Below are 18395 nucleotides of genomic sequence, written 5' to 3'. Positions count from 1 at the left end.
TATTTCAGAAGTGACATAAAATTTATTGGATTAACAGAAAATATGCATTATGCATCATAACAAAATTAGACAGATACATAAATTTGGGCACCCCAACAGAGATATTACATCAATACATCAAAAGGTGTTTTTCATGGAATGCGATGTTGTTCGCATTTTTGTAGCCTTCCCCTAAACCATTAAACTGAACAATCTTTGTTTTAAGATCTTTTGAGAGTTGCTTTGAGGATCCCATGCTGTCACTCTTCAGAAGAGAGTCAAACAAAAGCACAACTTACAATTGGCCACCTTAAATACCTTTCCTCATGATTGGACACACCTGACTATGAAGTTCAAGGCTTAACAAGCTAATCCAACCAATTTGGTGGTTGAGCAGTTATATACATTCAAGTTAGCAAAATTACAATGGTACCTAAATTTTTGCACAGCCAATTTTTCACATTTGATTTAATCACATACAACTGAATACTGCTTCATTAAAAAATCTTTGTTCAGAAAACACCTCAGTACTCATATGTTCCTGGGAAATGAAAGATATACCACTGTTATCTTTTTGTTGAAAGTGAATAATGTACCGTATATTGTAAAATATAAGGATACTATAAGTAATAGAGGAGTTTCACGATCATATAAAAGCCATTTAAACAGGTCACAGATGTGATCATACTTAGTATTCGTCCCTTTTATAAAATGTATAATGAAGCAATAGAATTCTTAATGAATCAGATGAAAATTGAGCATAGGACTGGCCAGATATGGGATGACTTTGACGTAGTTGGCCAGCTTAAATATATTGCAATATATGGACAAACAATCCCTGTTTTGTTTAAAGGGTAAGGCATTTTTCAGTAGCAGTATGCACAAAATGTCTCTGTCTTAAATATATTGATAATGGGTTGAGTGCAGAGGACTCTTGTAATTGTCTATAAGTATTTTGTGGTCACACCCTCATTGCACCCCTGCCTAATGGTTTTAAAAACTAGTGGTGAGCACAACTTTCCCTTGTTTGTTGTATATACCAAGTGAGTGAGGAGCGCACAACCATAAGTATAATCCAAGTGCTGGGTGCCAGTCTATTAAGCTGTTAAAATATCCCATCGATAACGGCACTCTTAGTCATTCAAAGGTTTATTAGTGGACCAACGTTTCGATTCCGTACTGGAATCTTTGTCAGGGTGAGAACCCTGACTAAAATTGCAGTACATAATCGAAACGTTGGTCCACTAAAAAACCTTTGAATGACTAAGATGTCCTGTGTATCCTGATTGATTTTGGAGTGCCGTCATCGATAGGATATATATATATATATATATATATATATATATAATCTTTATTTTGCACTGAAATGTATTTTGGAGGCACAGCTTCATCCACCCTGCTAACATATTCATAATCCAGGAATTCTAAATCTGGTACACCGGGCCACCTTTAGTAACATATGTGCTACAAGTGCAGTCACCAATAGCTACCAATTAATCAAATATCTTTAATGGAGAGTTTATGCAGGAGATTCTTGCACCAAAATGTTAAAGGAAAACACTCAAAAGCTAGTTGCTCAGATAAGAAACTACATGTATAAAAATTTTAAAAATGTCAAAATGGCATAAGATGTCCAGTCCATTGTCAGTTTTCTAACTTTAGAGAACATTTTAGAACAAAAACTCAGCTTACTTTGGAATATTCCAGTGCAGGAATAAATCACCTGCTTAGTAGAATGTGATACAGATAATGAAGAAATTTGCATTGTGATACTCTGGGAAAGTTAGAAAATGACTCCTTTGATTTATTTAGCAAAAAAAAATGAGTTTAGGAGTAGATTTCTCCATTGTCATAACATAAAATCGAAATTATTCAGTTGAATGGGTGATGATTATATTGTCTTTTTCAAATGGAATCCTGCAATTTATATTCATGCTTCCTGGTTCTTTTTAGCATACAAATGACTAAATACTGTACTTTGACATACAAATGACTAAATACTGTACTCTTCTATCTAAAGTAATGCGATTTGCCCTGACGTAAATGCAGGTGGGCCATTTACAAAGCCTAAGGATGTTGATCTCATTATCATATCTGACTGCTCTTTCCATCATCAGGTTTAATGCACAAGTCAGTGTATTTGGGCCAGTTTCAGTCAGACTGTCTGGAATCTGATAAAAGTGGCAGAATCCAGTCAGGTCTGAAAGCAACTAGAATGTAGCTGTTTTTTACACTGAAAATGCCCATAGGATACAAGAAAACTAAGTATACCTCTTTTTGAGTCTACTGATTAATTAACTGTAGTTTAAGGCAAAAACAAGTAAGCCAAAAATAAAATGACAGCAAACTTTCTAGCAGTTCCCTTACATTTCAGCGAGGATATAAAACTTGACTTCAATTATGTCTGACAGAACAGTATGTCTGAGGAAATTCTTGCTATGGTTTCATCCAAATGACATTTACAATCTGCTAAATTCTTGTAGCTTGCCAATAAAATCATGATATAATTGGGCTGCTACCAGATGATGCTACTAATGATTGTACAGCTGAAATAACAAAGGAATAAAGATAATAAGAGATGTGTTAAATGTAAAAAAGAATAAAAAGAAAGAGTTGCACATAATTTATAAGTCGGTATGTTAGCTAATGATTTGAATATTAAGTGAATATTATGTAACCTAAGTAGGGTGAAAACTGGCAGGTGTCATTATATGGCAGATATGGAACATATACTTACATTTCCATTACTGGTATAAAAAAACAACAAAGAAAACGTGTAGGCTAGAGCTAAAGATAAAATTTACAAAGTATGATATACACATGGAGCAAATGACAGAACCTTTGCCTCAATCCATATTAAATAGAGACATACACTGGTAGGAATTTTGCAGCATTTACCATTTTACCTGTGAGCTAATGTTATAAAAACATGGTATGAAAATAAAGGGAACTAATGCCTACGACAAGCTTTTTCTGACATATTTTCTAATGTGTCATCCCTCATGTACAGTAGTCACCTGATGCCAGTCACTGGGCTGACGACTGACGAGTGATACTTGGGTGTGGGGTGTGCAGGGACATAGCATGCATTTAAGGGGTCCTGAATTTGACATAGATGTGATCTTTATTGGGGGGGTTTAGAAGCAACGTGGAAACACATCTGGACATGAAGGTTCCATTGTCTAAAAAGTGATGCTTAAGATTTCTGTACACTAGACATATTAACGCAATCCTAGCCAATGATATAAGTATGCTTTAGTTTCCCTTGAAATGGAATAAGTGATATTTTAAAAAATGTTTTCATGGCACAATCATGAAAAATGCATTGTCACCAATTTAAACAATACTAACAACACCATTCTGCCCTAGATAAATCTGGTTTTGTTGATAAAGGAAACATTCTGGGGCAAATAAATTATCCTGTGACGAATGAAGCTGATTTTATGATGGTTAATAATAAACCAACAATTTGCCCCAGATTTCTTTTGACATATTGTATGTACTGTATGTCCTATGTTTTCCCATGAATATTATACTTATGTATTACGCAAGCAAATGAATAGCCTTTACAACGTTACAGCTATAAATACATGAATATTTGTAAGTAGGCATTTTTCTCTCCAAGGCAATTAGGTAATGTTTACTTACCAAGTGCAAATCACTGTAAGCAAGTTAGTCAATTAATGGGAAAATGTTGAAACAGGCTCTTTGCAACCTAATAAATTCTTCCAGGCTATGAGGTCTTAAACGTAGCAACCTGATTGTATACTAGTATAGTTGATCCAACCAGTTGATAGTAGAAGCTGAACTAGGATCATTTTGTCCACACAATATCAGCCTCAGGAGTCAGGACAAACATCTGCACTTGCCATTATAGTCTTTCTTGTTTAATGTTATAAAGATTAATAACTCTGGCATTTAGCCTGTTCATGTACAAATTAAAAAAAAAATGAGAATAGCTTATTCAAGTGCTGCTCTTAAATATATCTTGCATCAGAACTAATTTGTTGTTGCATAAGATCAGCAGAATATATTAACACCTAGCCAGACCTTAGAACACTTTCTGTTCTTCCAAGCTTTGGTAGTTTATCATCTTCTGTGCTACTGACAGCATTTACAGAACAGAAAATTAATTATTTGGTAGACAAGGTATGGATTTCTCCTCTTATTCTGCTGTACAGTGCAAAGAACAGATTTAAAGGCTATCGCAATGTGACAATTGTTTCTGTCTATTTACCCTCCCCCAATTTGCACAGCACAAAATGCAGCTTTTGTACCAGATTTAACATACATGATTGAAACCCATAAGCAAGTGTAGGGACCCACAGTGTTGACAGCCCTATGGTTTTCAATCCCTACTAGTTCATTCCCCTAGTTACTGTACAGAAGCCCATGTATCTTATTTCTATTATTAGCTTATCTATGTTATTGGTTGTTAGAGATAATGACCACTTCCTGTCACACCTTATAGAGATTGGAAAGGGATGGCACTTTCTCTTTGGCCTTCATCTGTTGATCCAGGTTCATATGTGGGGGGAGCTTTAGATCAACATGGCCCAGTAAATTTGTTCTGCCCTAGAGGGACAACCCTCCTGGTGAAAGTTGGGGAGCAAGGTATACTTAAACATTAGCCAAATATGTATAGTTACACAACACCCTCATCTTCACTCTTCTATTTAGCAAATGGTCCATCATGGGTGAGAAAATGCAATGTGACCCTGTTCTATCTTAAAGGAGAAGGAAAGGTAAAAAAACAAATAAAGTTGATGAAATTATAGATTAGAAAAGTGTCCTAATATATATATATATATATATATATATATATATATATATATATATATATATATATATATATAATATAGGACGCTTTTCTTTTAACAAGATGAAATAAAGCTTCACATTTTACCTCTAACTGATATGGCTGCAGAAGTGCGTGCACAATTATTTTCTTTGGACACATTACCCAAGCTACGGGTTCGGGGCACGGCACCCGGGCCATCCGGTCTACTTGGTGAGTGTAAGCTCTGCTGACTATTATACAGTTCAAACTTCTAATTGGTTGTACACAAAAGTGCAGGACCTGGTTGTTGTACACCCAGGTCAATTTTTCTACTCTGTGAGCTATTACCTGGTAGTTTCGTCACTACTAATGTTAAGCACAACTATAGTTAGTGCTTTAGAACCTCAGATATAATTTAATTGAGTCAGATTGGAACCAGCCGTTTTTCTCTTTTTTTTACACAATGGATAACTACTTACAAGAATTGTGCCTCTATATGTCTTTCCCTTCCGCTGTATTCAAAGATCAAAGTAAAAAATTTTGCTGTGTGCATGTAATACAGAAGACATCCCTCTCGCTAACAAAACCAGCTCTATTAGGGCTCGCACATGCGCAGAAGAAATTCTGCAAGCCCTACCCATGCGCACAAGGATCTTGTGGCTTCCCTGTGAAGCGATGACGTTGTTGTCACATGATGCAGCCGTTCGTCATCGCTGTCCTCTGCATTCCTTTTTCCCCATTGCTTGGTAACACAGGGAAGCTTTGAAGCTCCTGCGCAGCGAGCACAGAAGCTGAGGAGCAGAGCTCAAGTAAATCAAGCCAGCATTCGGGTCTGTCTGACTGAGGTCTGTAGTAATACATGATTAATAATGGAAAAGATGCAATTTAAAAACATGCCTTTTAACTCGATACTATTTTAACTAGATACTGCGTCCTGTATTTTTTATTTAAACATCAGTTAGACAATGCACGCTTGTACGTTTGCTTCAACGGGTGACAAAGGAGGCGCATGCGCAGTAGCGAGGAAGCGCAGGTCGGAAAATGGCAGCACCAAACTTTAAACTACAGCGAAACTTCAGAGCGCTGGTGCACAAAACCAGTATCGATATTGCAGTTTTTAATGTGGCGTTTCAGGAGGGGACCTGATGGCAAACACAATGAAGTAGCTGTCGTTTTTTAAGTTTCCTTCTCCTTTAACTAGCTGGAGAAGGCCTGTTTTAGGCATTGGTTACAAGAGAAAAGACGAATAACCTACATTTCTTAGAAATGTACATTTTCTTTGATATTCTATGTTATCCACAAGATATCACTCTGGGATTATAATAAAAACATGCCAAGATGATAGCATATTCAAGAGCTAACAGTGAACACTCTCATGAGGTTTTACAGGCAACCCTCTGGGCCTCATTTACTATCACAGAGCAACTGTGTAATAAATACAGTAACCTTTTGCAACCAATTCAGCTTCTAACTTGCAGCAGGTAGGTCAACGATTATTGATGTGTTGCAAATATGGGTTACTTCAATAATGTAAAGTTCTCCAGTGATGATAAATGAGCTCCATTGTGTGGCCCACTTTATGGTAAAATTGGAGCAGTCTGGAGCAGAACCAAGTGGAAATGCATGAAGCAATGTTGGAGACAAACCTAATTTAAGGTAGACAGAGTATGTTTATTGCATATGTGAAGTAACTTTCAGCGAAAAAAATACAAAGTCGATCAATAACAGGCATAGAATCTAAAATAATGAGGGCCTTCCCCAGCTAACACTTACAGTATAAGGGGCACATTTACTTTGCTCGAGTGAAGGAATAGAATAAAAAAAACTTTGAATTTCGAATGTTTTTTTTGGCTACTTCGACCATCGAATTGGCTACTTCGACCTTCAACTACGACTTCGAATCGAACAATTCGAACTAAAAATCGTTCGAATATTCGACCATTCGATAGTCGAAGTACTGTCTCTTTAAAAAAAACTTAGACCCCCTACTTCGCCACCTAAAACCTACCGAGGTGCAACGTTAGCCTTTGGGGAAGGTCCCCATAGGCTTTCCTATGTTTTTTTGGTCGTAGAAAAATCGTTCGATCGATGGATTAAAATCCTTCGAATCGTTCCATTCGAAGGATTTTATCGTTCGATCTAAGGATTTTATCGTTCGATCAAACGATTTTTTGTTCGATCGAACTAATTGCGGTAAATCTTTCGAAGGATTTACATTTGGCAGTCGAATATCGAGGGTTAATTAACCCTCGATATTCGACCATATGTAAATCTGCCCCTTAAAATGGCAGCATTAAAGAGAACTAGAAGCAGACATAAAACCAAAACCAGAATTACCAGGAGAAGTCAATCGCCGTCACTGAGCACACGTGGCGATTCGTTTTCCAAAGTCGCCCAAAGTTGCCTCACAAGGAAACTTCGGGTGACTTTGGAAAACAAATTGCTGCGTCTGCTTAACGCCGGCAATTTTTTATTTTAGCCAGCGCAAGAGTGAGGGAAGGTGTTCGGGGAGATTGGTCGCCGCAAAGATGAGGTGATTAGTCGCCAGGTGACTAAATCTTCCCGAAACGCCCAGTGTGAACTTACCCTAAAAAAGCTCAAAAAGCTCTAAAATTCGACCTTTGATAAATAAGCCCCAAAATATGCTGTCAATTGCTTTGGACTATTAAAGAGGCAGTGTGCCCTTTAAGGAATAGGACTTGGGTTGAACGTGCTTTTGCCTATTTTTTTAATCAAGAACAATCTATGTTTATTGTTATTTCTTGAGCTAAACAGGGCAAATGGAGAATAAAGCTACTCCATGTTTGATATTTGCAATGTAAATAAACCCTCCCTAAAGGCTGATGCTACATGTGGCTGATCTCTGCCTGCTGAAAGACACAAGACCAAAAAATGTACTTTATTTAAAAAAAACCTTACGTGTTTTATGATTAAAACAGTAGGCACAAAGTGTATTCATCACAAGCTATATTCAATGAAGTCATTGTACTGAAGAAGGGGGTACAGTGCCTCTTTAATCCCAGGGGATATCATTGTATGTTCACTTCCAACAATTTGAGTTCCAGACAAATCTAAAAACCTCTAGCCACAATTCTCTCCAATAGCACACTGGCTACAGTTGTTAAAACCACATTGCTGGCTAGTGATGGATTAATATAATATCCTAGTTCAGAATTGCTTCTTGTGACTCTACACAAGAATGAAGGCAACAATGGGTTTAGGATACTTCGTTGGGGCTACAGTCCATATGCTGGTAGGGATCTTATACAAAACAGTATATGATATCTCTTATCTTCATGTAAAATATATGTTATCTGTTACATATACATATGATGTAACCTATTTAACTATTTTACATTGTTTTTTAAGGCAACCAATAATTCAGTTTTCTGCTGACAGTTGAAGGGGGTCACTGGACAAGGGTAAATTTTCTATCCTGTGCTATCATTATTATCAACTTAAGATAATGACACAACAGACATTTTCTAATGCAATTACATTCAAACTGTGGTTAATGGCTTCTATTTAGCAAGGCACATTATTGAATTTTAGACAAGACACAATTTAGTATATAACAGTCAACAATGTGAGCCCACTAAGCAGTCCTTGTTTGACTGTGTCTTACATTAAATATTAGTTGTTTTTTTAAGATAATGACACTCAAAGTAGAGGTAAGTACCTCAAGAACAAATGTCTTCTTTAATGTCAGGCAGCAATACGTGTGTTTACCTGCTTATCTCTTTTAATCGGCAACCACTTTCAATGAATCTGTAAATCCACTACCTACTTTTAGTCTTCTAGTATGATTTGGCTCCTGGAACCATTATACTATAGAAGCTGCTTATTTTAGTCCTTCCCATGTTACTCCATCCAGAAACTGTTATCAATAGGTTACAGGAGATTGTTTATCAAAAGTTACTGAACACTGCATGGCAATAGTGCCTAATGTTTTTTATCATGACCATCTAGTGCTTACCATGTTAATCCATATCAATATAAAGTGGAACTAAGAAGTTCAGTCATATCATCTGACAATACAATTGCAAGACAATCCAGTCATGGTGTAAATTGGTTCAAATTGTTGTGAATTGATTGGCACCATATCACCATGCATGTTTCAACGGTTGACATTCTGCCCATTAAAGTATGTGGGAGTTAAAGGACACAACTGAAATACTTTACAGGAAACAGTCTCTCACATCATATAGTAAAAAGGTCTCAGATGTACATTCGGGGATTTGGGTGTACATCATTGGTTCATCTAAGCTTCTAAACAAGGAAACTGTCCTTTAAATAAATCTATGAAAGTCTTGACTTTTGATTTTCTAAATCTTTGTATCTACTGGTTTAAATGTAAGACTATTTTCCTACTTTAATTTTCTGGATAAGGAAAAGGTAGACCAAAGAATAACCACTTATCTATTTAAAAACACAACAGTGTCTACAATTTGCATCAAGTGATGTCTATCTTGTTTTATTGCTTATTGTCAGCAAAGGGTGCTAGAAGCATAATGGATAAGCAAATTTCTTAGGGTAGGGGCACACGGCACGATTTCGCCGCGATTCTGCGCTAAGCGAGTTGTCGCTGCGTTTTTTAAGCCGAAATAGCTTTGCTAACTTTGGCGCTGGCGTCAATGCAAATCGCGGCGAAATCGCTGCGCTAATTCACACGCGGCGATTCGTTTTCTATTGTCGTCCGAAGTTGCCTCGCTGGGCGTTTCCGGGCGACAGTAGAAAAAGAATCGCCGCGTGTGAATTAGCGCAGCGATTTCGCCGCGATTTGCATTGACGCCAGCGCCAAAGTTAGCAAAGCTATTTCGGCTTAAAAAACACAGCGACAACTCGCCCAGCGCAGAATCGCGGCGAAATCGCGCCGTGTGCCCCTAGCCTTAGATCCATCTCATGCTTGGCCAATTAGTGAAATTAGCAGCACTTGAACTTAACTGAGTCTTTCTGTGTGCTCAAATTTTACTATCCTACCCCTGGTGGTGGTGTTTGAGCACATGGGTAGCAGCTAATGGTTAAACAAGTTTATAAACCACCTGAAATGGGATTAAACTGGTGATATACACTATTGGTACAATTGTTTCATACTGTGTGCCTCTTGGACTAAAATAAGCACACAGTGGTGAGACACTTGTGATTACCATACCTTATTAACTCACCACGGTCCTGTTAGCTGTGCTAATATGCTATTATCAAAATCAAATTGCATTGATATTTTAAAAAAATTTTTTTTAATAAATGTACATTTTTTAACATTTTGATTTGTCTTTTATTACTTTCCATCTCCATGAGTGGCAGGACCCAAAAGATAAGGTAGAATACCAGATCAAGTAAAAAGTGAAAGAAAAATATTAAACAAATGAAGAAGTTCTGTGGATTCACTTGCTCTACTGGATTTCTACTCTGTGGACTGCACTCAGGGCAGCGCCGGATTTCAATGTTCGGCGCCCCTAGGCCGCGCGGTCCGACCAGGCGGCCGCGCGGTCCTAGCGCCCACCTCACCTCCCCTTCCCAGCGCGCCGGCGTTTTTTCGCCGGCGCAGCTGCTGTAATTGAATGGGGACGCGCGCGTCCCCATAGTGCGGCTGGGCGGCATGCCGCCCCTATTTTTTTGCCGCCCTAGGCCCGGGCCTATGCGGCCTTGCCGCAAATCCGGGCCTGACTCAGGGTATCCAGAGATGCACCACCCCAAGGGCAGCCCCCTGGGATCGTATGATACACGGTGCACACAAACATATCATACAAATCATACTTGTTAGGTCACATGAGTCAATTAACAGACAGAGTTCTGGCTTTTGCTTCCACACTTCTTCCTGTTACAGTTAGAGCTGTAGTATTTCTGGTCAGGTGATCTCTGAGACAGCACACAGACCATCATGAAATGGTGGCTCAAGGCAAGAGATGTAAAAGGGCAAGATTTACTTAAATATATATTCCAGTTTTATAAGATTCCTTAATATGCCACTTAATTTGAAATAAATCTGTTGCTCAAGTATTCATTTTGGGGGTATAGTTTTCCTTTGAAGGGTGATAGGATATAGGTTCTGGAAAACTACCCACATTCTGTCAAATTTTATTTATAATTAATAAACAAAGTAATAAGCCACAATAGTTACTATCATTACTCTACTTATTTTAAGATTAACATTCATTTCTCACTTTTACATGCTCCCTCCAAACAACTCATTATCCTTTCTGTCCCCTCCCCATATACTTCATCGGTTGTCAGCACTGCTTCATCCTCCCTCCTCCCTACACATTGGATTGGATATCAGCCGTCCTCACAAGTATGTTAAATCTAAAAGCAACCAGCAACACAAGGAGTTAGTGGCAGCATCTTCATTTCCATTGTAGCTCATTCAAAGAGTAAAGGCATGACCAGCGGTGATCCCAAGGAATACCTGGCAAGAAGAGAGATCCCACAGCTATTTGAGGTAAGCTCTCCTTACTTGTGCTAATGGCACTGCTGTTATACACAGCAGCCTGCTCACTTGTATTAGCTTAGAGCTGCCTGTGAACAGATGGCTTAGCTAGAAGGCTTTCCGATGCATTTAACAGAAAATATTATTTGCAGCCAGAGTATTCAGTGCGCAGAAAGACTGCAAATGTTTTTTTTCTTTTCTATTGTCTCCAAATCTGTAAAAATGCAACTCAACACCTGGCCTAATAGAATAAAGATCAAAGCTGTCACTGATGGGGACACAATACTTAGGAATCACCCCTTTGGAACACATCTGTGAAGGAATATCCCTGGTGGCAAATCTTTAACTCAAGAGAATCAGAATTTGATAGAAATGTGACTGGGGAACACAATGCAGAAAACTGCGATTTTACAAAGAGAGACTTATTACAAAGAACATTAATACATCTGGAAACTCCAATAAAAAGAACAGAAATGTGAGTGGGAGATACGATGCAGGGGACAGACCTGACACTGTTATGCAGGGGCAGAAATATGAATAGAATTCCCAAGAAGAAATATTATTGTGGAACTAAATACAAAACAGACAGGGAAAATAGAACAGGAGATCCTGCAGAGAGTGAAAATATGTCAACAAGAACAAATACATAGAGAAAACTGCTACAGTGAGCAGATATTTTACTAATACACCCAGTATACCAGTATATAAGACATAGCTTACAATGTGGATCACAATCCAGAGGGCTGATATAGTATATAGTTTATCTGGGAATATGAAAAACAGGATAGCAAAGCTAATATTGAAGCACAATCACTAGCACAGGCATATGGTGGTGAGATACAACAGAATGGGTGGAACAAAGTGTGCAGGAAGTTAAGATGTTGAATTACAGGTGTGGGATCTATTATCCAGAATGCTGGGTTTTTCGGGATATGGAATTTGGAGTAGCATGTCTTAAAGCTATTTTAAAAAGATAGTTTTACCATCAGTGTGGATTTGTGCTCGCTTATAACCAAGAGCATTGTATTGTCTAATTATTGCAGAGAAAAAGCATGTCCTCTTAAAAATTAAAAAATGCTTGTTTAAATAGTAATCTGTGGGAAATGATAATGTCATGTTTTGGGTTTCTGAATAATAGGTCCAATACCTGCATAGAGAACAATTATAACTGCTGAGACACACAGTGCATGACAGGAATAACAGTGATGTGCGTTTATTTGCTGGCAGCACTATCACTTAGAAAACCCAGTGACACAGGACAACACTATACCCAAGGAGACATAATACACAGAATAAATATCATTACAGGTTGCTGTGCACAGAAAAAAAAAACTACTGTTAGCCTGTGTAATACAATGAGAGAGAGACGCAGTAACTCTGTGGGCTAATTAACAGTAACACTGATGAGTCATGGTTTTTAGGCAAAAGTAGACACAGTGTTGAGAGGGTACTTTAAGCCTGGCACAACTGTCTTGGCTATATTTAAGTGAGTTCAATACACAGTGGAGACACTAAGGGGCCAATTTATCATTGATCGATAAGTGTTACTGAGCATTAATGATTTTTACCGCTCTATAAAATAATTTTGATCATGATCTATTTAACCATTGCTTTTCAGCAATGATATGGTTCTTTCCATCTTGGGATTAGCATCTAGAATACAATTTTCCAGACAGTTAGAAAAGAATTGGATCAAACTTCTGGCTATAGACTGTCCGTTTACCCTTTTAAGAATGACAGTATTATTATTACATTATTAACATCCAGTATCTATATTCCAGTTTTTTTTACAGCATATATGGGTATTACTTGCCTTTGACTCCTTGAAAAATATGCAAATATAGTACTAAACAGTTGGTATGATGATCTTTGTCTTAACAAGGCTCTATATATTGCAAAAATGTCACATTAGTGTCATGCACTGGTTCTATGCATTATGGGTAATGTATGAAAGTGTCCCTTAACTTCTCCTCTTCCTGTGGCTATATAAAACTTTCCCCTGTGAGTTAACTTTTAGGGGGTTATTTATCAAAGTCCGAATTTACCTCAATATTTTCTGCTACTTGGGTTTTTTGCGCTTATTTATTATTACATATTCCCGAATATTGTGGGAAAAAAATCTTGATTTTTTCGGATTTTTCATCTGAAAACTCAGCTTTTTGCCCAAAAACTCTGAAAACTTCAGGGTATTGCACGAAACCCAGCGCACATCAAAAAATCATTGGGACTTCTCCCATTGACTTATATGCAAACTCGACAGGTCTGGGTTTAATAAATTCTGAAAAAATTCATGATTTTTAAATGTCCGATTTTATTTTAAAAAAAAATCAAAATTTTTTCACGATTTTGAATTCAGAGTTTAGTAAATAACCCCTTAGTATGTGATAGAATGGCTAATTATAAGCAACTTTTTGATTTGCCTTCATTTTTTCTTTTTTAGAGTTTTTGAATTATTTCCTTTCTTAGAAGGGCTTACAGTCATTTAATAAAGTATTTACCATGTTGCAAGTGCTGCTGAATTATTATTACTACTTTTGACTGCAGGCATGTCATCTTCAGGCTGTTCCTAAAGAAGATAAGTATTTAGTCATGCTTAGCTCTTACCTTAGCTCATGACAAGGTCACATGTATAAAAACATGGTTTTAATAGTGGGATACCCTGCTTTAACTATAAAAAATATTTAGAACAAAATATAATGGTTCACCTTAAAATCATAATAGTGACTGATTTTTTTTTCAGTTAAGTGCAGTCAGTGCTGTCCTTTTAGTTGCTTTTCAAGGTGTCCCCAGATTATTTTCACATGATCAGGTAACTCACAGAAAAAGTAAAATCAACTGCAGCTGGAGTGAGTTCACGGATCAAAATGAAATGCACATGCACTTTTATGAGCAACCAATTTTCATTTATGCCACCTTAGTAAATTCTGAGAGGATTAGCTCTGCAAGCAAGCAATTTGTCAATGGCATCATTAAAAGGCAAATAATGCTTGATCATGCACAAAAACTATGAGCATTACATGTGCATTGCATTAGAATCATCTTCTTTAAGTTTGCATTGAGTTCAGCATTTACTTGTACATCACAGTGATTGGCAGGCACTAGTGAACAATAATTGATAGACGCTAATTAAATTCTGCAGCAGTATTTATTAAAACAATAATAACATAATCCCAACAACATGTATCTGCATCTGAATTAGAAGCGTACTCTTGGGAGCACAAGAGGTTATCCAGTCTGAGAAGTCAAGTTACTTGTGCCACCTTGTGCCACCTGTGCAAAATAGGTATTTGTAAAGATTTCTTCTGCATTTGAATTTAATTCTAAATATAAATAACCAGTTTTAACTGTCAAGAAATGTCAACTAAGAATGGAAAACTGTACTATTATGCATGTGAGCACGTCTGGACTGGGAGTCAAAATAGCCTCTGCTATTCCAAGTACACAGAGACCCAAACAACCCCCACCAGCCCACTAAATCTGTGGCACCTTATAGCAGCCACTCTGGCATTTGTCAGTTCCCCCAGATTGCCACTCCAGGCCTGCAGAGGGCAAAGATGTAATGCCTTCTCTGCTGGATGTAGTAAAATCAAGCTATGGGTTGGGTCATTTTATAAGAAGGTGAAAGAGATCATGGTATAGATGGAATCATCTATGGAGTTGTATGAAAGTTCATCCTATTGTAACGCAATTAGTGAGATGGGATTTAGAGCATTTCCATTTCTTTTTTCAGAATGTGTCTTCTATATAAATAAATAGCGTTACACCAAATTCTGTGCATTTTTGTGTGTAGAATTTAAAACACAGATTTTTGAAATTTGCCCCAAAGCTTATTTTCTTCAGCCATAATTTTTCTGTTGTTGACTGTAAGGCACAGAATTCACAGAAGAAAGAACGCAGGCCCAGAATTAGATAAATTCAGACCAGGTATGGTATCTGTCTAGATCATACCTAATCCAGATGTCCTACAGAATAATAGGGGCCAAATATGTTTGTTTTTACCCAAAATTTTAATAACTGATGGGGGCTGCAGCAAATTTAAAACATAATTTTCTTCCTTTACTATTCAACAACAGAAATGCTTTGGCTAAGGGAGGTAAAGTTATGGTATGTTATGTATGATACAACTGCACTCTAGTATTATGAATAATAATAATAATTTATATATAATAAGATTAAATTAAACTTTTACATCTCGCCAGTTCTCTCGGCAACAATTCTGTTTTTGTGATAAACTGGCTATACAAAAATAGATCTGTTTGTCTGAGAAGGTCACCAAATGAAAGCATCTTTGCCTGTGTTCAGCATCAAATCAGGATGATCCAATCTTTGGCCCTGGGGAACAATGATCTTATCTGATCCTAAGGCTGGTCTATGCAGACCCTGAGGGAGAGGAAGGTATCAATGCAAAATTTGGTCTTCACCCAACAGAATTCCCATCTGAAGGGGTGCATACACAGGCCAATAAATTGCCAGTTCTGGAGGAGCTGAGTCAGCAATTTTTATCCTCTGATGTATGGCCAACTTTTGCTACAATATAATATAAGGAGTCAGCTCACCCCTATACATAAAGTATATGGGGAAAATAGAACTCCCCACAATCCACTAGATGGAAAATTATTAGCCCTCTTTCATTTACTTCTGTAGGTTTTAAAGGGCATTAATATCAAATGCTGAAAATAAAGCAAACTCTAGTTTTTGCCCAATGATAAATATGCTCCTTGGCAGGGTTCCCTAAATAGAGGGGGGAGTTCCCCCTGGAAAACTGTATAAAACTGTATATACCTCATAGTGATTGGGATTTTGTGCATGCTAACAAGTACATTTTTCAGAAACTTTTCACTTTATTTTTTAGCGTGCTATTTTAAAATGTTTAATTTTCAGGGTCAATGACTTCAGTAGCCTGACATGAAGCTTTAGTTTTATCGCTATTCTTATTTATTGCTTATTTTGCTTTTCACATTTCACTTCCATTTTGAATTTAAACAGCTTCCTCTTTGCTAGGGTAATTAATTCCAAGTCTTAGAGCTGCACACCAAAAAACAATAAATATTTTAACATTGAAGGTCTACACCACACTAAAAATTAGTTTTAAGGTGAACAACCCCTTTAATGACGTACAATCCAGAATAAGGCCTATTGCTAGTTAATAGTGGCCAGAGATAGATTGATACAATACAATTTAAGATATTGCATTAGTTGTATATTACACCTCTAAGTCTTAGCCCCATGAGCAGCAAAATTAACCTTAGTTGTCCCAAATTTGGGGACCAAAAAAGGATGCGATATGGATATGCCCACAGGTTTCGGAAGGTAGTCATGGATTATACTGTATACAAAATAAGTCAGGCTTCCCCAAAATTCTTTCAATTGAAAATCTGCTTATTGAGAGCTGTTGATAAGGTTGTGGCAACGGGCAACCAATACACAGAGGGACCTATGGAGAACCCTCTTATTTATGACTAGGAAATCTATAGTTGTTAACTGGAGGTCTGCCAGCACTCCATAGTTAGAGAGCTGTCTGGGTTCAATCAGATCAAAGCTCCCACTGATACAACTGACAAATATGTCAAGAGGATGTCCTGGGAAGTATGAGAAATTCTAGGATACCGGAGATTTTTGTCTACATCCCAGGCAAGGCAATTAACACCCTGTATGATGATTTTTGATATGTTTATCATACATTAAAGGGATACTGTCATGGGAAAAAAAAAATTTCCAAAATGAATCAGTTAATAGTGCTGCTCCAGCAGAATGCTGCACTGAAATCCATTTCTCAAAAGGGCAAACAGATTTTTTTATATTCAATTTTGAAATCTGACATGGGGCTAGACATTTTTTATCAATTTCCCAGCTGCCCCTGGTCATGTGACTTGTGCCTGCACTTTAGGAGAGAAATGCTTTCTGGCAGGCTGCTGTTTTTCTTATTCAATGTAACTGAATGTGTCTCAGTGGGACATGGGATTTTACTATTGAGTGTTGTTCTTAGATCTACCAGGCAGCTGTTATCTTGTGTTAGGGAGCTGTTATCTGGTTACCTTCCCATTGTTCTTTTGTTTGGCTGCTGGGGGGAAAAGGAAGGGGGGTGATATCACTCCAACTTGCAGTACAGCAGTAAAGAGTGATTGAAGTTTATCAATTGAATATAAAAAAATCTGTTTGCTCTTTTGAGAAATGGATTTCAGTGCAGAATTCTGCTGGAGCAGCAGATTCATTTTGAAAAAAAATTTTTTTCCCATGACAGTATCCCTTTAAAGACTTCTAATTACTGCTGTATTCATGCACTGTACCCAAATTGCTGTATCCCTCTCCTAATCCCCACTCACTCCCACCCCCTCCCATGTTTGAAAGTGCATAACTAAAACCTGTAAAATAGGGGATTAGCAGAAGGGAATTTGTTTTATTAGCACAATTCCAGGGTCGACTGGCCCAGCCCTAGGGTTCTCCAGCCTAGGAGAATTTACATCCCATCTTTAATTCAACATGGACATGAATTAAAACCTAAACCATCTGGCAACTAATTGCTCAGAGTATGTGCCCAGGGTGTCAGCTTCTCTGGTGGGCCCTAGGAGACACAGTCTGACACTGGATACTGCTGTCAACTGCTGTCTTTAAATTTAGGAATGATGCAGGGATTACTATATGGCATAGTGTACTCACTGATTTTTACTGGCACTCCTACTTGCTAAAACGTCAGGGTTCTTTGTGGGTGTGTAACAATAGGATGGAAGAAAGGAGCTAAGCAAAGTGCAAGGCACAGAGCCTTATTTATTTTAGATATGGCTCTCTGCCTTCCCCTAATCTTCCCTCATCCCACAGAGCATTGGCTGCCGTTCTCTCCATTCTATGTGACCAGGGCCTTCATCTGTGTTGTGCAATGTTATTTTCTTCTAGCCTAGTGTCCATATTTAGCTCAGTTATCAAATTAGTGTAAAATAAATTTGTTCATATTTGTTTTTCGTCAGGTTTCAAGCTTATTGTTGTTTAGCCTTGTATATTTAAGATAGTATTAACAATGGCTAAAACATGTATTGTTCTATCATGTATTGTTCTAGAATCTTCTATATATAATTTGTGTTCACTTGTTATGCTCACTTGTTCTTCTTAGTTAAATGTTGTTTTGCAGTGAACATAAGAGTTACTCTTTTAAGTTACTTAAAATATTGCTCTTGGTGTGTTTGCAACTAGTGTTAATAGTTTTATTTTCTTGCA

General features: G+C 37.4%; 1 protein-coding gene across 2 annotated transcripts in view; it reads left to right on the top strand.

Annotated features, from left to right (window-relative positions):
- Positions 1-5550: 5550 nt before the first annotated feature.
- Positions 5551-18395, top strand: part of LOC108714198 (adenylate kinase isoenzyme 5) — a 130738-nt gene continuing 117893 nt past the window's right edge. The window contains exons 1-2 of one of the 2 annotated variants that reach the window (XM_041590340.1): positions 5551-5604; positions 10994-11198. In XM_041590340.1, the coding sequence (XP_041446274.1) occupies positions 11139-11198 (60 nt within the window). In that variant the 5' untranslated portion in view covers positions 5551-5604; positions 10994-11138. Of the gene's footprint in view, positions 5605-10980; positions 11199-18395 lie in introns of those variants that run through there. The other variant, XM_018258186.2, reaches the window with a different exon arrangement.

Source organism: Xenopus laevis, chromosome 4L, assembly GCF_017654675.1.
Source record: "Xenopus laevis strain J_2021 chromosome 4L, Xenopus_laevis_v10.1, whole genome shotgun sequence".
Lineage (NCBI taxonomy): Eukaryota > Metazoa > Chordata > Amphibia > Anura > Pipidae > Xenopus > Xenopus laevis.
The sequence above is the reverse complement of the archived record's forward strand: the minus strand, read 5'-3'. Positions and strand labels throughout refer to the sequence as shown.